Raw genomic sequence first — 25,690 nt, 5'->3', positions numbered from 1 at the left:
AAAGTTAAAAATCACACAACACCAGGTTGTAGTCCGACAGGGTTATTTGGAAGCACGAGCTTTCAGAGCGCCTCTCCTTCATCAGGTCAGAATCCTGCCCCACAACCACCTGATGAAGGAGCAGTGCTCCAAAAGCTAGTGCTTCCAAATAAACTGTTGGACTATAACCTGGTGTTGTGTGATCTTTAGCTTTGTCCACCCCAGTCCAACATCATGGCTACTGTAGGGAGGCAGTGAACAATGGTATTGTCACTTGATAGATAATCAGGAGCTCCCTTAATGGGAGGTACAAAAGCAAAGGTAATGTGAGACAAAAGCTTTCACTCAGTGAGCAGTGAGAGTCTGGAAATGCCGGGCAGTGTGATGGACAACAAGTTCAATGGAGGCATTCAAGACAACATGAGATGATTACTTGCATAGAAACAGTGTGCTGGGGTATGGGAAATAGACAGGAGATTGGCACTAGAGCATAGAGCTTGGACGATGGGCTGAACACTCTGCTTCTGTGCTATAACAATTCTGTCATTCTGTCTGGGTATGCTACTGGCTGGTCCCGCTGTATTTGTGAAACAGTTCATCTGTTGAATCCAAGGTTGCCTGATAGAGTTCTTTGGCATTATGAAAGGGAGTTCAATAGGAGATACTTAAAAAAAGTACTTGCCATCCAGGAGGAACAAAACTCCAGGAGAGCAGTAAAGTAACTGATCAATTCAATGGGGAATGGAAAACCAACCTCTTTTACTCAAGAATGGTGCGGGTGCAGGACAGAATGTGGAACTGGTTGCCGGAGGGAGTGGTTAAGGATGAACAGCACTGCTGTATTCACTGGGGAAGCTGGATAGACACACAAGGGAGAAAGACCATAAGAAATCGGAGCAGGAGTAGGTCATTTGGCCCATTGAGTCTACCCCACCATTTAATGAGATCACAGGTGACCTCAACTCCACCTTCAAGCCTTTACCCCATAACATTCGATTCCGTTAGTGATCAGATATCTGTCTACTCCACTCCTGAATAGATCCAGCCTCAGCAGCCCCTCTGAGATTCACTCCCCTCTGAGAAAAGAAATTCCTCCTCATTTCTGACTTAAATGAATACTCCCTTACACTGAGACAATTCCCTCTGGTCCTAAACTCTCCCACAAAGGGGAGACAATTTCTCCACACCTATCCTATCGTGCCTCCTAACTATCTTGTATGTTTCAATAAGATCTCCTCCCATCCTTCTGAACTCCAAGGAGCACGAGCCCAACCAATTCAACCTCTCCTCACAGGAAAATCCCTCCATTCTTGGAAAGGAATGGAAGGGTATGAGCAGAGGATGCAATGAAGAGGGATGGTAGGAGAGAACGTAACAGCATATGGACCAATAAGGCCTCGTTTTTGGGGCCATAAATTTTAAAAACAGTTCTTTAAAAAATATCAAAGTTACTGTGCAGCAATGATTTGGAGATGCTGGTGTTGGCCTGGGGTGTACAAAGTTAAAAATCACACAACACCAGGTTAGAGTCCAACAGGTTTAATTGGAAGCACTAGCCTTCAGAGTGCCACTCCTTCATCAGGTGGTTGTGGAGGACACCATTGTAAGGCACAGAATTTATAGCAGAAGTTTGCAGTGTGATGTAACTGAAATTATACATTGAAAAATTTTTCAATGTATAATTTCAGTTACATCACAATGTAAACTTTTGCTATAAATTCTGTGTCTGCCAATTGTCTCCTCCACAACCACCTGATGAAGGAGTGGCACTCCGAAAACCAGTGCTTCCAATTAAACCTGTTGGACTATAACCTGGTGTTGTGTGATTTTTAACACTGTGCAGCAAGCACTGCTCATCAGAATGAATTAAAAGATCCATCCCACCCTGGCAATGTTTTTCCATAACCGTTGCCACTGGGGAGAAGGTACAGAAGCCTGAACACACGCACCAGCCGGTTTCGAAACAGTTTCTACTCTACTGTTGTTAGGATACTGAATGGACTCACAAACTCTCAACATTCACCTGTCCCTGTGTTTTTGTTTTTGCTGCTGTTTACCTATTATTTACTTATCTATGCTACTTAACTCTGTGATCTGCCTGCATTGCTCACAAGACAAAGCTTTTCACTGTGCCTCGGTACACGTGACAATAAATTCAATTCAATGAGAGGGGATGCTGAATACCATTAGCTAGCTGATTGAGTGAATAAGGATGGCGTGGAAACACCATGGTTTGTATTAGATTGTGTGCGGTGCTCCATCGATAGATCCATTCAGATCTTTCTGCACTAGATATATAATGTCCTTGCCAACTTACCCCTTCAGTCTTCTTGTCGGGGAAAATACAGGTTTCTCCACCTGCGGTGAAATTACAGAAGACCTTAAAGGAATCCTTGGAACAGCCTTGATTGGGGTCAATCCAGTAATCGCCTAGGGAGGGAACAACAGGCAGCTTTTAACATTGCAAAGTCATACCATCAAAAATGAAATGGGCACTATCACTTTAAATGCAACGATAGCATTTGGAAAGGGTTAGAATGAAAGAACTGAGGCAGTATGAGGCTCTGGTCATTCTGCATTTGAAATATTGTGAGCAGCTTTGGGCCCTGTATCTAAGGAAGAATGTGCTGGCCTTGGAGGGGGGTCCAGAGGAGGTTTACAAGAGTGATCCCAGGGATGAAGGGCTTGTCGTATGAGGAGTGGTTGATGACTATGGGTCTGTACTTGATGGAGTTTAGAAGGGTGAGGGGGAATCTGATTGTAACTTACACAATACTGAAGGGTCTGGATAGAGTGGACGTGGGAGAGAAATATTTCCACCAGTAGGAGAGACCAGGACCCAAGGGCACAGCCTCTGGGTGAAGGTATGACCCATTGGAACTGAGATGGGGTGGAATATCCTCAGCCAGAGGGTGGGGAATCTGGGGAACTCATTGTCACAAAGGGCTGTGGAGGCCAAGTCATTGAGTGTCTTTAAGATGTGGAGATGCTGGTGTTGGATTGGGATGGATAAATCAGAAGTGACATGACACCAGGTTATTGTCCCAAAAGGTGTATTTGAAATCACAGTTTTCAGTGAACCTGATGAAGGAGCAGCACTCCAAAAGCTTATGATTTGAAATAAACCTGTTGGACTATAAGCTGGTGTCATGCGATTTCTGATTTTGTGTAGTTAAGATTGAGGCAGATAGGTTCTTGATTAGATTAGATTCCCTACAGTGTGGAAACAGGCCCTTCGACCCAACAAGTCCACGTCGATCCTCTGAAGAGCAACCCACCCAGACCCATTTCCCTCTGGCTAATGCAGCTAACACTGTGGGCAATTTAGCTTGGGCCAATTGACCTAACCTGCACATCTTTGGACTGTGGGAGGAAACTGGAGCATCCAGAGGAAACCCACGCAGACACGGGGAGAATGTGCAAACTCCACACAGACAGTCGCCCGAGGCTGGAATTGAAGCTGGGAGGCAGCGGTGCTAACCACTGAGCCACCGTGCTGTTCCCCCACTGAGCCATCAGGAAGGTGGTAAAGGGTTACAGGGAGAAGGCAGGAGAATGGGTTTGAGAAACATATTCGCCATGATCGAATAGCAGAACAGAATCAATGTGCCAAATGGCCTATATCTTATGGCCTTAAGACCTAAAGGTCTTGTTGACAGGTCCTTGCAGATGCAAGTTGAGAAAACGGTTTTTGAAAAAAGTGTCCTTTGGTGTTCAGAAATAGAGCACAGAATGCAAACAGAAATAAGTGAGCTACCACAGATCTTTAGAAATCATTGGTTAGGTCCCAGCCGCAGTATCATGGTGCATCCTGATCATCACAATTCAGGTGGGCATGTGAAGGGCTTGCAGGGGTGAGGGTCTCAGGCATGAGGGGCTTCAGCTCAGGTTGAGAGACTGGAAAAGCACAAGTTCTGCTCGCGAGAGCAGAGGAGGTTCGGGGTGGGGGGGGGGGGGTGATTAGAAATGCTCAAACTCCCCGAGGGGTTTGGCCAGAGTTGGGAAACAGGTTTCCACCAGGTGGGGGCGGGGGGGGGGGAGGTAGAAGGACATGGAGGAAACAGAACTGACAGTGGAGAGAGGGTGAAATGGCGTGAGTTTTTGCTTTTAAATAGCACACCGTGTTTTGACCTGGACTGTGCGATCTGAAAGGCTGGTGACTGAACATTCAGCAATAAGTTTCAAAAACAGGGCAGGGGGGAGAGGGGTAACATTTCAAAACTATGGAGAACACGAATTTTGAGCAAAGTAGATCATTCAGCCCTCACCTCGCACCCCCTTTCACTAAACCCTGGCCTGCTCCACCATTTGATAAGATCACGGCTCACTTAACTGTGGATTCCACCCACGGTTCCAACTTTCGACACAAGGACTTGCCACACCCTCACCCTGGATGGTCCAGTACAGCTACAACACTGGCCCTTGCCCTGCACTGACAATGTGGGATATGACCCAGGTACACCCTGTCCACAGAAAGCAGGACAAATCCAACCCCACAATTGTCTACTCTCAACCATAGGGAAGGCGATGGCCTTGTGGCATTATCACTAGGTAAAAACAAGGACTGCAGATGCTGGAAACCAGATTCTAGATTAGAGTGGTGCTGGAAAAGCACAGCAGTTCAGGCAGCATCCGAGGAGCAGGAAAATTGACATTTCGGGCATTATTGCTAGCCTATTAAACCTGAACCCCTGGTAATGTCCTGGGGACGTGGGTTCGAATCCTGACACAGCAGCTGGTGGAATTTGAATTCAATAAATATCTGGAATGTGCAGTCTAATGGTGACCATGAATTGATTGTTGGAGAAACCCATCTGGTTCACTAATCTCCTTTAGGGAAGGAAACTGACATCTTTACCTGGTCTGGCCTACATGTGACTCCTATATAATCCACTTGATTTGCCGTCTCTTAACTAATAAGAAATACATGTATTAAAAGTAATAAATGCTGGCCTGGCCAGTGATGCCTATATCCCATGAATGAATATAAAATACAATCAGCAAAGCAAGGGAAGGGGCACTTACTCAGCACTAACTTGTTCGTCAGTTCTAGGTGCGGGTTCCACCAGGGACACTCTGCTCCTGATCTCATGACTTGAACAAAAGAGTTGAATTTAAGAGGCGAGGTGACTGTGATTGTGATTGTGCGTGATACCAAGGCATCATTTAATTGAGTGTGGCATCAAGGAACCCCTGACAAAACTGGAATGAGGAGGGAGGGAAGGAGAGTGGGTGGAGGCGAGTGGGGAGTAATTCCCTGCTGGTCGCAGTTATACCTGGTCAGAAGTCAGACAACACCAGGTTATAGTCCAACAGATTCATTTGAAATCAGTGCTTTCAGAGTGCTGCGTCGGGTATCATCTGATATCTGATGTTGTACACCCCAGTCCAACATCGGCACCTCCACATCAGAGTTATACCAAACATAGAATTAACGCTTTGTGCCGAAAGGTCTTCTCCAAATGCCATTTGTCCTTTATCACTGAACGAGTTTCAAAGAACTGAAGCGTTAACTTTGTTAATCTCTCCTCAGATGCTGCCAGACCTGCTGAGTCTCTCCAGCATTCCCTGTGTTTATTTCAGGTTTCCAGTATTCTCCTTTCATTTTAGTGTCTGGTTGGGTTTATTTCTCAATTTTGATATTTTAAATGTAATCTGAATCGCCTGCTTCACCCACACCCAGCATTTCACTTTCAACACCACCCCTCCCTCTCCCCCAATCCCTCCCTCCGCAATCCCTACCCACCTTCTCTCCCCCAATGTCTCCGTTCCCCACCCCCATTCCTCCCACTCTCTCTTTCAAGCCTTTCAATCATTCCCTCTAAGCACTGATCCAACTCCCTCTTAAATATTACAATCTTATAAATATTACAATAAATTACAATTTGCTCCGCAGCCACGTCAGGAATGATTAATAAATTTACAGAATGGAGTCGAGAAGAGCTGTTTGATCTCAACCCCTTATTATAACTTCACAAACGAATTAGCAAGTGAGAACATTTCAAGGGAAAGATAACTTGAATGATGGTTGGTATGTTACCAAGCCTTGGTGTCAGGCATGAAACCCAGAGGCGTAAATGCTCTCAAGTAACCGTGACAACTCAATCACAACAACCTTTGAGGTAGATGAACACTTCTTTTGTGTGTCTTTTTATACTATCCCATGAGGCTAGGATCAAAGACAAAGGAGGGAAGTGTATTTCCAATCAATACAGCCAATGTGTTAGACAGACCGACAAGCAGGTACCTTAGAAAATTGTACAGTGGGGAAAATAACATATCCTGTTCTTCACCACAGCAATGTTTTTACAGACCAAATATTCGAGATGCATCAATGGACTGAAATCGAGCTTTCAAGAGAGCTCAGAGGGGGCTTGAGAGAGGAGATTAAAATGCTGAAGAGTTTAGATAAAGGGGAACGTTGCTAGTCAGAGATCACTGGGTTTGGAGAGCAGGTTTAAAATAATTGGCAAAGGAGCCAGAGAAGTGAAAACAAGGAATAACCATCAATTGGACAATGGCTGATTAGAATCTTAATTACTTGAAGAAACAGAGTGGAGGGCATGTTCCTACCTCCATCGATTGTGCTGAGGTGGAGATGGTCAAGAGGGTCAAGTTTCTAGGGGATATGATCACTAACAATCTGTCCTGGTTCACTTACATTGACATTATGATCAGGAAAGCACAACAACTACTTAGGAGGCTAAGGAAATTCAGCACTCTTACCAATTTTTATAGATGCAACATAGAAAGTATCTTATCCGTATGCATCGCAGTTTAGTATGGCAACTGGTCTTCCCAGGACCATGAGGAATGACGGAGAGTTGTGAACACAACCCAGTCCACCACAGAAACCAACCTTCCATCCACTGACTCCATCTACACTTCCCACTGCCTCGGGAAAGCAACCAACATAATTAAAGACCCCTCGCACCCTGGTTATACTCTCTTCCAACTTCTTCCATCAGGCAGAAGATACGAAAACTTAAATACATGTACCAACAGACTCAAGAACAGCTTCTTCCCCGCTGTTACAGAGCCAGAGATATACAGCACAGAAACAGACCCTGTGCTCCAACTAATCCATGCCGACCAGATATCCTAACTTGATCTAGACCCATTTGCCAGCACTTGGCCCACATCCCTCTAAACCCTTCCTATTCATGTACCCACCCGGATGCCTTTTAAATATTGTAATTGTACCAACCTCTACCAGTTCCTCTGGCAGCGCATTCCATACACACACCACTCTCTGCGTGAAAACATTGCTCCTCAGGTCCCTTTCAAACTTTTCCTGTCTCACCCTGAACCTAGGCCCTCTAGTTTTGTACTCTGGGAAGGAGCTGCCTGGAGGCGACAGAGTCCGTGGTCATTTCCAAGAGGTGAAGTATTTGGAGGAAAGAAAATCCAGGGTGTGGAGAAAGAGCAAAGTGGTTGAATGGTTGCTTCCTGAAAAGAGCCAGTGCACATCTAATGGGCAGAATGGCCTCCTTCTATGGCATAATGGTTTTGCATTGATTGTAACAAGGTCGGTCAGTTGCACCTCAGAGAATCTGAGTTCCCTGATTGGGGCTGTTAATCTAGACCAATCAGGGAGCCTGGTTAACATCAAAAGGGTGAGTATCAGGGATATGGAGCCCCAATAATGCCTGACTCAGGGTTCTAGTCAAAGGCTCTGCATTTGTGAATAAGGTCCGATTGCTGATTGGATGCAGCCTTGGAAGAGTTTTTTTCAGGTTGATGAGTTCATGGCACCAGACCTTTGTACAGCACAGTAGGTCTCAACAATGCATCGATTTGTTTGTTGGAAGCCATAGGTTGTTTTGCAGCTCATCGATCGAGCAGTTGGTTAAGTGACCCAATGGCACATTAGTTACGTGCCAGCTGTAAGAATGCCACATGACCCACTGACCATCACTTCCTCAGCTCAACCCAATGACCACAACATCAGAGGCTGTTGCTGGACACCAGCAAAGCCAGCCAACACCTTTCGAGAAAGGTATCAGAGACAACACGAAACAGGGCGGAGAGGGATTTACAGGGAACAGGTTTAGTTACATGGTAACACAGAAGCAGAGTCTTGTCGAAGGGAACAGACAGAACATCAACGCCTTTAATCCTTCATCCATCAGGTAAGAATTTTTCAGACTGGAGGCCTGTGACCAGTGGAGTGCCACAAGGATTGGTACTGGGTCCTCTACTTTTTGTCATTTATATAAATGATTTGGATGCGAGCATAAGAGATATAGTTAGTAAGTTTGCAGACGACACCAAAATTGGAGGTGTAGTGGACAGTGAAGAGGGTTACCTCAGATTACAACAGGATCTGGACCAAATGGGCCAATGGGCCAAGAAGTGGCAGATGAAGTTTAATTCAGATAAATGCGAGGTGCTGCATTTTGGGAAAGCAAATCTTAGCAGGACTTATACACTTAATGGTAAGGTCCTAGGGAGTGTTGCTGAACAAAGAGACCTTGGAGTGCAGGTTCATAGCTCCTTGAAAGTGGAGTCACAGTAAGATAGGATAGTGAAGGAGGTGTTTGGCATGCTTTCTTTTATTGGTCAGAGTTTTGAGTGCAGGGGTTGGGAGCTCATGTTGCAGCTGTACAGGACATTGGTTAGGCCACTGTTGGAATATTGTGTGCAATTCTGGTCTCCTTTCTATGGAAAGAAGTTGTGAAATTTGAAAGGGTTCAAAAAAGATCTACAAGGATGTTGCCAGGGTTGGAGGATTTGAGCTATAGGGAGAGGCTGAACAGGCTGGGGCTGTTTTCCCTGGAGTGTCGGAGGCTGAGGGGTGACCTTATAGAGGTTTACAAAATTATGAGGGGCATGGGTAGGATAAAGAGACAAAGTCTTATCCCTGGGGTCGGGGAGTCCAGAACTAGAGGGCATAGGTTTAGGGTGAGAGGGGAAAGATATAAAAGGGACCTAAGGAGCAACTTCTTCAGACAGAGGGTGGTACATGTATGGAATGAGCTGCCAGAGGATGTGGTAGAGGCTGGTACAATTGCAACATTTAAAAGGCATTTGGATGGGTATATGAATAGGAAGGGTTTGGAGGGATATGGGCCACGTGCTGGCAGGTGGGACTAGATTGGGTTGGGATATCTGGTTGGCATGGACGGGTTGGACCGAAGGGTCTGCTTCCATGCTGTACATCTCTATGTCTCTATGACACTAATCCAATGTGTGTAAATTGTTGCTCCCTTTGAAATTTGGAATTCTTGCTTGTGTCCTGATGAGTGTAAAGTATAAAGCTTTGATGTCATGTCTGTTTTGACAGCGATGTTCAAGGAAGGGTTTCCTGCTGAGAACCCTCCCTGTCATCACACAAGGTGTGCAGCGGAGCTGATGAGACAGTGCAATACGAAATGTTATGGACCAACCAAATCACCTCAAAATATTTTAGGAAGGTAGCCTAGACCCTAATCTTTTCTTATTTTTAAGGCAACTATAAGGTGTCTGTTCCCATGTGATGTAACTGGTCAAACTACTTGATGTTAAATAAAGCACAATTTCTGTAAACAATGTCATTAAAATATAACCAAAGAAAGAGGAATTTAGAATAACTTAAGTCTATTGGAAAACTTAACAGAATACTAGATACAGTAACTATTACTAATGACTGGTCCAATGTAGTAACATCCCATAATACACCTCTTGGCAAACAGGCAAACTTAGAAAAACAGATTTTGTCTCACATGTAATCCAACAGTTCAGCTTTTGGTTGTAAATAAAAGAGGGAAAAATAGCTTTCACCTATTCAAGCCCACAACAGCAACTGTTTAAAGCCCTAAACATAAAAACTGAAAAAAACCCTTAGAAATCCTGGTCTGTGAGAGCTGGTCACACCCAGCCAGGCTGCTTCTATTATTCCAACTTTTAATAAAAGAATTCCAAGACGTCACGAGATGTTCACTGCTTTTGGTAGACTGCTCATCACCTCTGCCTTACAAACTCTCTTCAAAATAAAACCAAGACAAAGTAACCTCTTAAAGCCACAGCATTGTCACAGAGAAAGAGAGCTTCATGTATTGAAAGGTTTCGCTCCGCGCTAACTCACCATCTTTGAAGTGTGGATGACAGAGTTGGAGCTCCTTACAGGTTCGGCCAGGGTTACTCTGCGTCCCCACTGGACGCCTCATCTGCTCCACCTCATCTTTCAGTGACGAAAGGGCACCGAAGACCTCCTCCATCCCTTCTGTGTAGTCAAGGGGACTCCCCCTGGCATCGTCGGCTTGCTCAGTCTCAGCGTGCCTTCTTGTTTTTGACCTGTATATCGGCAGCGGCTGTATTATCTCAGCTGGTGGACCCTGGCCAGGACAGAAACATGTGACAGATGACATTGAATGCAGAGAAGTGGGAAGTGATCATTCACAGGGCATGGACATCCAGCATTTATTGCCTGTCCCTAGTTGCCACTTGAGAAGGTGGGGGGTGAGCTGCCTTCTTGAACCGCTGCAGTCCATCTGCTTTGGGTTGACCCACAATGCCCTTAGGGCGGGAGTTCCAGGATTTTGACCCAGTGACACTGATGGAACGGTAATATATTTCTAAGTCGGAAAGGTAAAGCTATAAGCAATTCATCAATCTTTGAAGATTTCCCAGGAGTAACGAAAAATTCATTATGGCCTTTTTGTCACCTTGCAAGAAAATGCTCAATTATTGAAAGTCCAATCTATTGACTGGATTGTGTGGTTCAGTGGTAGTGTCCCTACCTCTGGACTGAGAGGCTTGGGTTCAAATCCCAACTCAGGGATGTAATGGACACAGCAGGTGTTTGTAGCCATCTGATGAAGAATGGGCATCTCCTCATCTCCAAATGGACAAAAAAACTCTAAAATCCTTATACATTTCTGGGACTATTTGATGGAAAATGGAATTGGAATAGTGAGGTGGTCAGTGCAGAGTCAATGGGCTGAAGGGCTGTACACCCTCTACCGCCTGCCAGAAAGATCTACGCCCAGAAGGGTATCGCCAACACGTGAAGTTTTTGGGTGGCGATGCCAGTTCCACCCACTCTGACTCAGGAAGAGCCCGGGTACCTCTCACAGCTCTCACTCCCACTGCCCACTCCCCAGCCCACCACATCCCTCCTGCCTTCCTCCAACTTCCCCACCTTGTCAATAAGAAACAAAGCTTACAGGTGGACCTGGGAGGCCTGGGGGTCCTGTGTCACCTTTGAATCCCATTGGTCCCTGCAAAGGAGAGAGAGAGCACGCGATGATCAGTACAAGGACCAGGAATGGACAGTGCACAAATTCATCCATCTTGGAGACCAATGAGATCGTCAGTCAAACTACTTACTTCAGAACCCTTCGAACCTTTTGAACCCTGTTGACCCTGAATCAAACAGAACAGGGAGGAAGAAGTTTAGTCAATAATTAATTCAGAAAATCAATGTTCCAGAATATTCCTGCACTGTCTAAGTACCATCGAGACAACTTAATGTTCGTGGGATGCTGGCAGCAATCTTGTTTCATTCATTGCCCATCTCTAAGTGCCTAGAGGGTAGTTAAGGGTCAACCAGATGACTCATACCTGGGCAGAGCAGGTAAGGATGGCAGATTCTCTTCACTAAAGGGGAATTAGTGAACCAGGTGGGCTTTTAAACAATAGCGCATGGTCCCCATTTGGCCGTCATTTTATGGAATTCTAATTCCTCCATCAACCTGGTGAGATTTGAGCCCGGGTCCCCAGAACATGGGATCTCTGATTTATCAGTCAGGTGACATTGCCATCCACCTCCCCACCTGAGGTCTGAGGTAAAAGCAGAAAGTTGGGGAGTGGGCAACGGAAGGGAGTGGAATGCAACGTTGGTAGATCAGTATTCTGAGGGAGACAAGAGTCTGTCTACTTACTGGTAAACCAGGAGATCCAGGCGGGCCTATGGGACCACTCAAACCTGCGAGACCCTAAAACAGGTAGAAAAAAGGTTAAGTTATGAATCAAATCACAAGCTGAGATAGTATCATCTGTGGGACCGCTCAAAGATACTTGCAAAGATAAACTGAGAGCTGACAGCAAGACTGACAAGACATTTTGGAACTTTACTGCACATTATCTCCCTCCTTGAGGAAGCTGTAATGCTTGACACTCTCCGAAACATAAACTAGATACTCTGCATGAGGAGACTGTATTGAGGAAGTCATCTTCAAGACCAGAAAGCACATAAAGCATAGGCTACACTCTCTGAACACATTAGTGAGCAGAGGAGAACTGGTGCCCAAACATAGATCATTGCCCTCAACTGAATTGGCATCTCCTTATCAATCAGCCCTGGCTGTTCAACCCTTGTTTCAAAGCTCGTATTTTATTTTTCAATTGGATCCTAAGTGTGAAGGGAAAAGGGGGAAAGAGAAACCGAAAAGGGAAACTAGGAAAAGAAGGTGACCCTTTAAGGTTCCTAGAGATATGAAGACCGAACCTGAGGTTGGAAACTGTAGTGATTGGAACAAGGTGGACCTTATTGACTATGAGATCCTTGATTGGGATTGTTCGTTTGGATCAATCAGGGAGCCCTACAAACAGAATACAAACTTTCATGTCTGCACTTACATCTGCATATACATCTCAGCTTATAAACGATCTGTATTGTAACAAAAATGCAGCCTTTAGCACAGACATATTTATTTTGAAAAGTTAACAATAACTGTGAATATTATCATTGCCTATTTGAGACCTGCATTGATTTGATACCACGCTTTACTCGGAAGATTCCACTGTCCAGTGTGTTTCTTACTTGACTTTAATTGGAACATATTGTGATTAAATTAATTTACCCACGTTTTATATTTATATTGTATTAGACCACCTTATTTGTAGTAACTTGTTGGATACTATGTATTTCCTGTAAGTTGTTGAGGAGCAAGAGCGAACATTTTCATTGTGCAATTTAAGATTCATTAAAAGTTAAATGCATTTAAAAAAAAACAGCATACATTGAATGTATTCAAGAAGTGGCTAGATGTGGCACTTGGGATGAATGGGATCAGGTTATGGGGAGAAAGCAGGATTAGGCTATTGAGTTGGGCGGTCAGCCATGATCATGATGAATAGCAGAGGAGGCTCATAGGGCCGAATAGCCTCCTCTTCCTCCTTTCTCCTATGTTTCTACGAGATTCAGAATCTCCTCACTTCAGGGACTGACTCTGAGCTGGCTGGCCATAGTACTGTGCACAATTAAATAAAGGGTGACTTGGGATAGCAGCCCATGTGCAGCTATATCAGAAACCAACACTTCTGAGGAAACAAACTTGCTGTAATGTATAAAGAGGAATAAAGAGGACAGAACACTGCCCCAGTTCAGGTGTAGCTGATGAGTACAGTGGTGCAGTACAAGGAGACCGTTGAAGATAAAGGCTGCAACCTGAAGCTGTGAATAGGCAAAGATATGGTTGCTGTCGCTGTTTCCATTATTTGAGGATAATGAATGGATTAAGATCATCCAGAGCATCATAGGCAGAGTAGAGGAGGTGTGTGTATTTCTGCTGCTGATTGTCTATGGATTATAGGTTGGTTTGTGCTTCTATCAGCTGGGAATTGGGTTATATCCTCGAAGAGGAACTGAAATTCTTTATGAGGAAGGCTGAGCTATAAAGGACCATATGATTGTGATTGATGATTTCTACACTGAGTCAACTGTCAAACCATTTCATAAGGTCTGCCTTAGTTGTACCTGGCATTTAATATTTGTTCTATAGTTTACGAGTGACTGCAATTTGCCTGTCAAATCATTTTTTAAAACTTAGGTGGAGTCTGGGTTTTAGAGTAAAGGAAGGTTAAGATATTTTTTGATGTATGCTTGTTTGACTCTTGTAAAGTTAAACTTGTTCTGTTTTAAAGGTTTCATTCTTTCAATAAATAACTGAGATCTTGATATTTTCTTTTTGAAAAGTATGATTACTGCTCTGTCCCAGAATGCAACACCCTCTAGAAGCAGTTAGCATCAGTGGTTCTCACTCCCAACAATATCAGGGGATTTTTCCTGGAAAATAAAGGCCATAGGTCTGAATTATTAATTGCAATCACTGTTTGCTGCTTGTACTAACCACATCCCCCTTGGTGCCTTGTATCCCTTGGATTCCTGGAAGGCCACGATCTCCCTTCTCACCCATCTCACCAGGAGGCCCTATTAAACCGATTAATCCAATGTGCCCCTAAAGAAGTGAAACAGGGAAGAACAACATGAGAGTGAGAACATTGCCAATGCACCAGTCGCCATCTGAAATGCTTGCAACTCAGTGAGTTTCCCACGTGATCCTGCTCAATCACCAGACTGATTCTCTGATGAACTGACCATCCAGTTCACTGCAGCTTTTGGTCACTTTCACTCGGAGTTATGGCAACTCGGAATTCCATCACAGGATATGTTTTAAAACAGCAACCATCCCTCCAACATTATCAGGGTAGAAAATGGGTCCCTTTGGAGTAACCTTGAGTTTTCCAGTTACGGCACTTGGTGAAGCCCTTCAGTGGTAATCAATGAATTAAAATGTGTGTGTGTGTGTGTGTGTGTGTTTGTATGTGTCTGTGTGTACATGTGCACGTGTGTTTACGTGTGTACGTGTGTATGCATCTGTTTGCATATGTGTGTGTGAGAGAGAGTATGTGTTTGAGAGAGTGTATGTGTGGGTAAGTGTGTGCATGTAAGTGAGTGTGTGTAAGTGTGTGTCGGTTTGTGGATGCATGATTAGGTGTGTGCACGTGCAAATGTATTTAATTGCATATTTGCTTATGTCTTTACATGTGGTTGCACATGCACACGCGTGTTTTTGTATGGGTGTGTGTGTGTTTTCGTGTATATATGAGCATGTGTGTGTGTGTTTTTGTGTGCGGGTGCATGTACAGTGTGTGTGTGTGTCTACAATTGTACAGGTCTGGGCAGGATTTTAAGAGACCGGGGAGGGTAACTGCACACTTCTGATCATTTCCAAACTCATCAACTGTTAGAACAGCAGAGGATTATCTCCCACCCCTCAGTGGATCAAGCAGTACCAGAGCTCAGCAATGGGACCACAGGAGATCCAGGGAAATCCTCAATGGGATCTGGATGCAGCCAAGTGCTAGGTTTTTAAAGCAGGAAGGCAGGGGATCGAGGAGGGTCAACGAAGTAGGATTTGGAGGCCAGATGGGGAAGAACAAAGATGGGGAGGGTAAAGGGCTCCCCATGTCATGTCTCCCATTTGCCAAGAGAACAGCCTTCACATTCCAGCCCACCTGCCACTATTTAGTGTGTTACAGCTGTGGAGGGGGATTGAGGGGCTGAACAGGGGCAATAATTAGCCACTTAGGACCCTCAAGATGTCAGAGTATTATTACACAGGCCAGTGCCCCTCAACATCATGGGGAAGAAGTTGCAGGGCTGGGCAAGATATAGGTGGGATGGCCATTTGACAATCTTATGTGCTGCTTTCCCCCTGGCCAAAACCCCCCGAGGGACCCCTGTGTCCACATGTGTATCACATCACCACTGATGGTCATTCAGACAAGCTGAGGTAAATGGAAATGTGATTCCAGAGTCCAGTGCAACAACTGAAGAGATTGGGAAAAAAAAACAGGCAATTGTTTGTCATTGGCACAGCATCTCTCCAACAGGCCTGAGGTTTACCCACCTTGTCACCTTTTAATCCTTGAACACCCCGGAGACCAGGCATGCCAGGAGGACCCTAAGCAATGGAAGCAAACAGAGAGTTAAACAATTCAAGGCAAGCAACTCACACACACACAGACATACAGCAATCTCCCTCTCACATAAACAAACACTTGCAGACATAAAGACACACACACACACACAGACACACACACAGAGACACACAGAGACACACACACAGAGACACACACAGAGACACACACAGAGACACACACAGACACACACGTGGTTACTTGACTGATGTTCCTTGTCTTCTTCTGGAGCCTGAGAGTGAAATGGGCTGGATTTGGCGGGGGGGGGGGGGGGGGGGGGGGCGGTGATTGTGGGGGGGTGGGGGAGGTTCTCATTCTGACACTGAAAGTTTGATTTGGAATCTCGAACTGTTTCCCCATGGCTATGACTGCTGGATGAACCCCCCCCTCCGCAGTCAGACACTGACTCCCTGCAGAACGTTGGCAGTTCATTCTGGGGTCACCAAGACAGACAGGCATTTCTGTTCAAGTCGGCTGTGTGGGTGGCTGAAGCTACGGGTAGACCCATCACCAGACTGGCAAATCTCCAGCCAACGCTCCTGAAATTGGTAGGAGGGTTGAATCTCCATGCGTCCAGTGTGGAACACACGCACTCAGTTTAACAATTACTGCCTTCAGAAGCAGAGGATGGGAAGGGCAGGCAGGGAATCCAGGAAGATGGGCAGTTGCGACAGATTCGCTTTGTTAGAGAGAAATGATATTAAATCAACAGCAAAAAATTATCTCAAGTTGAAAAGCATAGAATCTGTGAGGGTTGAGGACCCTCAAAGGAAAAAAAGACCCTAACAGGAGTGGGGTACAGGCTTCCTACCAGTAGTCAGGGTACAGGGAAGAAAATAAAGCTGGGGATAGAAAAGATATGGTAGGAAGGCAGCATTACAAATGACACAGGGACTTGAGCATGCAGGTGGACTGGGAAAATCAGGGAGATGGTGGATCTCAAGGAAAATTAAAAATCACACAACACCAGGTTATAATCCAACAGGTTTAACTGAAAGCACTAGATTTTGGAATGCTGCTCCTTCATCTGGTGGTTGTGGAGTATAAGATTGTAAGACTCTGAATTTATAGCAATCAGATTACAACGGGATTTGGACCAGATGGGCCAATGGGCTGAGAAGTGGCAGATGGAGTTTAATTTAGATAAATGTGAGGTGCTGCATTTTGGGAAAGCAAATCTTAACAGGTTTTGAGTACAGGAGTTGGGAGGTCATGTTGCGGCTGTATAGGACATTGGTTAGGCCACTGTTGGAATATTGCATGCAATTCTGGTCTCCTTCCTATCGGAAAGATGTTGCAAAACTTGAAAGGGTTCAGAAAAGATTTACAAGGATGATGCCAGGGTTGGAGGATCTGAGCTATAGGGAGAAGCTGAACAGGCTGGGGCTGTATTCCCTGGAACGTTGGAGGCTGAGGGGTGACTTTATAGAGGTTTACAAAATTATGATGGGTATGGATAGGACAAATAGGCAAAGTCTTTTCCCTGGGGTCGGGGAGTCCAGAACTAGAGGGCATAGGTTTAGGGTGAGAGGGGAAAGATATAAAAGAGACCTAAGGGGCAACTTTTTCATGCAGAGGGTGGTACGTGTATGGAATGAGCTGCCAGAGGAAGTGGTGGAGGCTGGTACAATTGCAACATTTCAGAGGCATTTAGATGGGTATATGAATAGGAAGGGTTTGGAGGGATATGGGCCGGGTGCTGGCAGGTGGGACTAGATTGGGTTGGAGTATCTGGTTGGCATGGACGGGTTGGATCAAAGGGTCAGTTTCCATGCCATCTCTATGACTAATTCATGGAATGTCTACAAGATGTACTTTGGAGCATCATGGGGGTTAGACACCACTAGGGAACAGACAATTCCGGATTTGGTGATGTGTAATGAGGCAGTATTGATTGGGGAGCTGAAGGTGAAGGAACCTCTGGGGGACAGTGACCATCACATTATAGAATTCACCCTGTGGCTTGAGACGCTAGGACCAGATGTAACAGCATTACAATTGAGCAATGAAACTACAAAGACATGAGGGAGGAGCTGGCCAGAGTTGATTGGACAGGGATCCAAGCAGAGAAGATGGTGGAGCAGCAATGACAGGAGTTTCTGGTGTTAATTTAGGAGGCATAGCAGCAATTCAGGGGAGGGCGAGGTAACTACAGCTGATAAGGGAAGTCAGGGACACCATAAAGTCAAACGTAAAAGCATACAATGTGGTGAAGATTAGTTGGAAACCAGAGGATTGGGAAGACTTTAAAAACCACCAGAGGATGACTAAAAAAGTCATAAGGAAGAGAAGATGAAATTATGAGCGTAAGCTAGCAAGTTATGTAAAAGACGATTGTAAGAGTTTTTATTTTAGAAATACAAAAGGTGAGAGGGAGATAAGAGTGGGCATTGGACTGCTGAAATTAAGGCTAGGGAAGTAGTAAAGAAGAACAAAGAAATGGCAAAGGAACTGAACAGGTACTTTGCATCAGTTTTCAGAGTGGCAGACACCAGTAGCACACCAGAACTTCAAGAGAGGCTGGGGACAGAGGTGAGTATAATGGTATCACTAAGGAGAAAGTGCTGGGGAAGCTGGTAGTTCTGAAGATAGATAAATCACTCAGACCAGATGAACTACCACAAGACATAGGAATGGAAGTAAGGCCTTTCTGCCCATCGAGTCCACTCCGCCATTTAATCATGGCTGATGGGAATTTCAACTCCACTTACCCACACTCTCCCCGTAGCCCTCAGACTACACTGCAGGGTTCTGAAGGAGATAATTGAAGAGATTGTAGAGGAATTGGTGGTGATCTTTCAGGAATCAGTGGAGTCGGGGGGGGGGTCCCAGAGGACTGGAAAATGGCTAATGTAAACCCCCTGTTCAAGGAAGGAAGGAAGGCATAAGCCTAATCTCAGTCGTTGGTAAGATTTTAGAGTCCATTATTAACAATGAGATTACAGAGTACTTGGACGTGCATGATAAAAGAGAGTTGAGTCCACATGGTTTCGTCCAGTAGAAGTCATGCTTGAAGTCAAATCTATTAGGATTCTTTGAGGAGAACCTGTGGATGTGATCTATTTGGTATTTTCAGAAAGTCTTTGACAAGGTGCCATACAGGAGGCTATTAAATAAGAGCCCATAGTGCTAGGGGCAGGTACTGGCATGGTGAGAGGATTGGCTGACTGGCAAAAGGCAGAGAGTAGGGATAAAGGCAGCCAGTGACTAGTGGAGTCCTACAGGGGTCAGTGTTGGGACCACAACATGATACATTAACAATGTGGACAAAGGAACTGAGGGCATTGTAGCGAAGTTTGCAGATGACACAATGATAGACAGAGAGAACAGGTGGTGTTGAGGGAGGTTGTAGAATGATCTGAACAGGCTAGGAGAGTGGGCAAATGAGTGGCAGATAGAACACAGTGTGGGTAAGTGTGAGGTTATTCACTGTAATAGGAAGAATAGAGGTGTAGAGCATTTTCTAAATAGGGTAAGTCTTCGGAAATCTGAAGCATAAAGGACTTGGGGGTCCGAGTTCAGGATCCTCTTAAGGTTAACATACAGGTTCAGTTGGCTGAAGGAAGGCAAATGCGTTGTTAGCATTTATTTCGAGAGGGCTAGAATATAAGAGCAGGGATGTACTACTGAGGCTGTAAAAGGCACTAGTCAGACCGCATTTGGAATATTGTGAGCAGTTTCCACCTCCTTAACTGAGAAAGAATGTCTCAATTATGGAGGGAGTGCAACAAAGGTTGATCAGACTAATCCCTGGGATGGCAGGACTAACATACAGAGAGAGACTGGTTTGAACTATATTCACTGGGGTGCAGAAGATTGAGGTGGGATGATCTCATAGAAACCTATCAAAATACAGGGTTAACACAGGAAGGGCGTTCCCAATAAGGATACCAGGGAGGCCATTTAGGACTTAGATAAAGAGAAATGTCTTCACTCAGAGAGTGGGGAACCTGCAGAATTCACTATTACAGAAAATAGTTACAGCCAAAACATTGCATGTACTCCAGATGGAATTAGATAAAGGGCTTAGGGCTAAAGGGATCAAAGGGTATGGGGAGAAAGCTGGAGCAGGGGACTGAGTTGATCCTATAGAATGGCAGAGCAGGCTCGAAGGGCTGAATGGTCTACTCCAGCTCCTGTTTTCTATGTCTCTATGAAACTCTACCCCACAAAAGAAAAGTAGATACTCGATCAATCAATAATTTAACTGCCTGTACCTCCTGTCCTTTAAATTGTGATGGTTTGAAAAATTGTATTCTCTCGAAGTGTCCTGATGAGTGCAAGTTGAAAAGTTCTGGCGACATTTTTGTGATAACGGCCTGAATTGTGAGGTTGACGAGCTTGGCTCGCTTACAAAGCGTGGAGCAGAGGCAAGCAGACGGGGGTCTGGTACAGACCAGCCACGATAACACTGAGTAACGGATCAGACTGAAGGGGCTGTTCTCATCTTACCATTGGGCCTGGGGGTCCAGCCTGGCCAGGGGGTCCATGGAGGCCTTGTTCTCCCTGTTGAAGAAGAACAGACATTACGAGGGGTTATCCCTTGATATTTGCAGCCGTTTGTTGCAAAACGTAATGCCGTCTATCACATTCTCTTTGGATCTTCACTTACTGCAGGGCCAGGTATCCCTCTGAGGCCTTCAGGTCCTATGTTGCCTGGTGACCCTTGTGGGCCTATAGGCCCAGTCCTGCCCACTGGGCCTTCCTGTCCCGGAGAGCCCTGTGTGAAAAAATAAACAAGGCCCACATGCAATCGTTAGTACCTGTAATACTGCGGTTATAAACAGTGTGTCTAAAAAGGCAAATGTTTAATATCGCTATGTGATTAAGGTAAGATCCTTTCCTCTTAATCCAACTGACCGGCCTTCCCAAACACCTGACAGCTGGAATTAAATGTGAAGTGTGAGGTTATGCACTTTGGTGGGAAGAATAGAGGCATAGACTATTTTCTAAATGGGGAAAGACTTCGGTAATCTGAAGCACAAAGTGTTTTGGAGGGTGATCCTAGCTCGTGTTTTTATAAGATTAACACATGGGTTGGGGAAGCAGCTAGGAAGGCGAAAGTGAGGACTACAGATGCTGGAGATCAGAGTCGAGAGTGTGGCGCTGGAAAAGCACAGCAGGTCAGGCAGCAACCGAGGAGCAGGAGAGTCGACGTTTCGGGCGTAAGCCCTTCATTAGGCAGCTAGGAAGCCAAATGCAACGTCAACATTCATTTCAAGAGAAAAGCAGATACGTACTGCTGAGGCTGTTTAAGGCTCTGGTCGGGCCGCATTTGGAATGTTGGGGGTCAATAGACTTCCAGCTAGAAAGACAAGGGCAGCAACTAAAGAGAACACCACCCCCTGCAAGTTCCCTCCAAGCCACTCGCCATTCTGACTTGGCATATTGCCATTCCTTCACCGTCACTGGGTTAAAATCAAGGAACTCCCTTGTTAACAGCATGATAGATGTCCCTATGCATTTAAAACTCCAGAATTTCAAAACATCAGCTCACCACCATCTTGTGAAGGGCAATTAGGGACCGGTAACAAATGCTGGACCAGCTAGTAATGCCCGCGAGTTGGGAACACGTTTCTTTTCAGGAAGGTACGAGCATTGTGAAAATAACTCTTGAAACAAATGACATTTTAAATGCAGAATTAAGTACAATCTGTCACATCCCCCCCAGAGACCCAACTGAGCGGAGAATTGAGAATTGGTTTTAGCAGCTTTTGCTATTGCTCACAATTCACTGCCAATCACAACCAAATTATTTTCAGCGCTTACAAGGCATGCAGGGAATTTTAACACAGCTTTGTTGGGTTTCGTATCTTCTACGTAAATCGTAAATGCTTCAAAAACCAATATCTGCCAATTTTGGGATTGCAATTTGATGGAGATTTCTAATTAAGCTGAATTTTCCTCTGTGCCCAATTCTGATAACCCTTTCTCAATTATCGTATGCAGGATCCCGAGAGGACTTGGTGGAGTGGATGCTGAGAGGACAGTTCCCCTTGTAGGAGTGACAGTAACTACGGGACAATGTTTAAGAATCAGAGGTCTTGGTTTTAAGATGGAACTGAAGACAACTGCTTTTCTATTGCTCCCAGAGGATCTGTGGGATTCACCTACCCGGAGAGCAGTATAGGGCAAGTCCATAGAGTCATAGAGATGTACAGCACGGAAACAGACCCTTCAGTCCAACCCGTCCATGCTAACCAGATATCCCAACCCAATCTAGTCCCACCTGCCAGCACCCGGCCTATATCCCTCCAAACCCTTCCTATTCATATACCAATCCAAATGCCTTTTAAATGTTGCAATTGTACCAGCCTCCACTACTTCCTTTGGCAGCTTATTCCATACACGTATCACCCTCTGTGTGAAAAAGTTGCCCCTTAGGTCTCTTTTATATCTTTCCCATCTCACCCTAAACCTATGCCCTCTAGTTCTGGACTCCCCGGCTCCAGGGAAACGACTTTGCCTATTTACCCTACCCATGCCCCTCATAATTTTGTAAACTTCTATAAGGTCACCCCTCAGCCTCCGACGCTCCAGGGAAAACAGCCCCAGCCTGTTCATCCTCTCCCTATAGCTCAAACCCTCCAATCCTGGCAACATCCAAGTTCTGGCTAGATACAGGAGTGAGGCGGGTCAGAGAGAGGATTTGAGTGGAGACCACAATCAGGTCAGCCAGGATCTTAGTGAATAATCTACGCATGGTCCCAAGGGCCAATTTCCGACATTGGGCTGAAGATAGTTCCCATCTGTTAAACCCCTTCTGATGTACAGGCAACCCCTGGGTTGCAAGCAGGTTCCCTTTCTGAATCCATTTGCAACTCGGTTCGTAGGTCAGTCAGAAAACAATGCAGGACAAGGTAAAGCAGTTGCACACAAGTCCAGGAAATGAATAAATGAATGATTTTTAATGAATGAATGAACACATGATTTTATTGTCACATATATCTGGGGAGATCCAGTGAGAAGTGTTTTGTCACCACAACCCAGCGCCTTTTTAAGTGACAAAAGTATAAAAAGAAAATACTTTAAGTAGAGGTCATCTGTCCTTTATTCAGTCATGGGATGAGGGTATCACTGACTAGGTTATTGCCCATCCCTAATTGCCCCACATGGCAGCCACATTACTGTGGGTCTGGAGTCACATGTAGGCCAGACTGGGTAAGGATGGCAGTTTCCTTCCCAAAAGGACATTGTTTTTTCAACAATTGACAACAGAGTCATGCTCAGCATTAGACTTTTAATTCAGATTTTTTTTTAAGTTTTGCTGTGATTTGAACCCAAGTCCCCATATCTGGGTCTCTGGATTAACAGTCCAGTGATAGTACCACAAAGCCATCGCCTCCCTCATTGTTGACTGGTGTCCCAGACACAGCTCCAGGGATTCTGCAACGTCTCCAAGAAAGGTTGGCTTGAAGGAGCCCCCTTTCCGCCGACAACAGTGACCCAGGAGACCCCAGCTCCTCATGCCCCTGCTTTCGCGCCATCAACCACCAGGAATCGCCGCTCCAGGCTTACCACAGCCAGGAATCCCCACTCCGGGCCCACTGCACCCAGGATTCTCCGCTCCAGGCCCACCGCAGCCAGGAATCCCCACTCCGGGCCCACTGCACCCAGGATTCTCCGCTCCAGGCCCACCGCAGCCAGGAATCCCCACTCCAGGCCCACCGCAGCCAGGAATCCCCACTCCAGGCCCACCGCAGCCAGGAATCCCCACTCCAGGCCCACCGCAGCCAGGAATCCCCACTCCAGGCCCACCGCAGCCAGGAATCCCCACTCCAGGCCCACCGCAGCCAGGAATCCCCACTCCAGGCCCACCGCAGCCAGGAATCCCCACTCCAGGCCCACCGCAGCCAGGAATCCCCACTCCAGGCCCACCACAGCCAGGAATCCCCACTCCAGGCCCACCACAGCCAGGAATCCCCACTCCAGGCTTACCACAGCCAGGAATCCCCACTCCAGGCCCACCACAGCCAGGAATCCCCACTCCAGGCTTACCACAGCCAGGAATCCCCACTCCAGGCTTACCACAGCCAGGAATCCCCACTCCAGGCTTACCACAGCCAGGAATCCCCACTCCAGGCCCACCGCAGCCAGGAATCCCCACTCCAGGCCCACCGCAGCCAGGAATCCCCACTCCAGGCCCACCGCAGCCAGGAATCCCCACTCCAGGCCCACCGCAGCCAGGAATCCCCACTCCAGGCCCACCGCAGCCAGGAATCCCCACTCCAGGCCCACCGCAGCCAGGAATCCCCACTCCAGGCTTACCACAACCAGGAATCCCCACTCCGGGCGCACCGCGCCCAGGATTCTCCGCTCCAGGCCCACCGCAGCCAGGAATCCCTGCTCCAGGCACTGCCAACTCTCCCACCTCCCCATAACGTCAGGAAGATGAAGAAAGAGAAGAGAAAAGAAGAAAAGGAGAGAGAGAGAGAGAGAGAGAGACAAGGATGGGAGTGGCCTGAAGTGAACAGGCACAGTAGCTCAAACACTACCAACCATGACAACATCACCATCTCTCGAATGTCCGAAATTTAAATTGAGACCTTGTATCGGTCTGTGCTCCTAAACCAGGAACCCTCTGTACGCCAGGGATTAGACACTCGTGTTTCCTCTTCCAGCTGCGACTGGAAAATGGGAACCAATAGCTTCAGGTGAGGACAGACTTCATTTATCAGTGATGCACCCCAAAGCCAAATAGCCCTCCGACGCTCACTGTCAAAGTCCAAATCGGGGTGAGGCAGACCGGTGGTAAGGGACCATGCCCGGAGGCAATTCAGTGGGAAATGCGCTCTGGTAAATTTCACAATCGTAGTTTCGTGAAACTTGATGTAAAAGTTTGGTTGTTATCATCTTTTCTTTTACATAAAGTAGTCATACCTTTTCACCTTTGAGACCCTCTCGCCCTTCTGACCCTGGAGGTCCAGGTGGTCCCTGTAAGAGAGAGAAAAAGGGGCTGTGTTTGAAATCAATGAGACTCTAACACCATGCAACAATCAGGAGATGATACAGTGTCACAGTGTGGGGTTAGTGTTCCTGCAGAGGGGTAGGAAAGAGTGCCTTTTGAGGAGGGGGAGGGACGTGTTTAGTAACTAGAGTGTGATTAATTACACAGCACAAAACAAACCCCAGTGTTTCCACCAACTACACACACACACACACACACACAGACGCATGCGCGCGCATACACACACATGCACAGGCACAGGCACACAAAAAACCCATGCGCGCGCACACACAGAAACACACAGACTTACACACATGCACAAACAGACACAAATATACACACACACACAGATACACACACACACACACACAAAAGGGCAGGGACCTTGTAGCCAATGTAACACATTCACATTCAAGTCCAATCCAAAACCCCCTTTCAAGAAAATTGTTCATTTGCAGACTTTCCCTTGAATATGTGGCCTGTGAATCACATTGAGAACTGAACAGTTGATTAACTTCATTCACCCTTCAGTCATGGTGATGGTATCATTACAATTTATAAAACCCTGAGCTGCTTGTGACTAAAGAAATTATGCTGTGGATTTCCTAAGATCTCCTCTCAATATTGCATTCCAAAGTGACTAAACTAAAACAAACCAATTAATTACTCCCTTCAGAAATAGGATGACAAGTGAGTCTGCAGTCACCGAGTTCGAGCGACTGGATAAATCACACACCTTTTGTGACTTTTTTTATTCTGTTATTAGAACCTCAGAGATTGCAATAGGTAATTTCCTCCCCTTATCTGTGACGGTAAAGTTTGCAATTAGAAGGTTATTCACTTTTGCAGAAACAGAAACAGAGATTGTTGGAAAAGCTCAGCAGGGTTGGCAATTTTGTGGAGAGAAAGCAGAGTTAAATGTTTCGGGTTGAATGACCCTTCCTCAGAACGGATGTTTGCAAGATGGTTTGCTGAGGTTTAACATCTTAAAAATGGCAGAAAACATTTAGAACATAGAACATAGAACAATACAGCACAGAACAGGCCCTTCGGCCCACGATGTTGTGCCGAACTTCT

At 45.9% G+C, this 25,690-nt stretch overlaps 1 protein-coding gene across 2 annotated transcripts in view; it reads right to left on the bottom strand.

Annotated features, from left to right (window-relative positions):
- Positions 1-25,690, bottom strand: part of LOC140468141 (uncharacterized) — a 318,469-nt gene that overhangs the window by 6,800 nt on the left and 285,979 nt on the right. For both annotated transcript variants that reach the window (XM_072564343.1, XM_072564344.1), the window contains 10 exons: positions 24,547-24,600; positions 20,279-20,386; positions 20,119-20,172; positions 15,597-15,650; positions 14,034-14,141; positions 11,844-11,897; positions 11,290-11,325; positions 11,127-11,180; positions 10,046-10,295; positions 2,297-2,409 (listed from right to left, as the gene is read on the bottom strand). In XM_072564343.1, coding sequence (XP_072420444.1) covers positions 2,297-2,409; positions 10,046-10,295; positions 11,127-11,180; positions 11,290-11,325; positions 11,844-11,897; positions 14,034-14,141; positions 15,597-15,650; positions 20,119-20,172; positions 20,279-20,386; positions 24,547-24,600 — 885 coding nt within the window. The remainder of the gene's footprint in view (positions 1-2,296; positions 2,410-10,045; positions 10,296-11,126; positions 11,181-11,289; positions 11,326-11,843; positions 11,898-14,033; positions 14,142-15,596; positions 15,651-20,118; positions 20,173-20,278; positions 20,387-24,546; positions 24,601-25,690) is intronic.

The sequence above is a fragment of the Chiloscyllium punctatum genome, chromosome 46, assembly GCF_047496795.1.
Source record: "Chiloscyllium punctatum isolate Juve2018m chromosome 46, sChiPun1.3, whole genome shotgun sequence".
NCBI classification, from domain to species: Eukaryota; Metazoa; Chordata; class Chondrichthyes; order Orectolobiformes; family Hemiscylliidae; genus Chiloscyllium; species Chiloscyllium punctatum.
The sequence above is the reverse complement of the archived record's forward strand: the minus strand, read 5'-3'. Positions and strand labels throughout refer to the sequence as shown.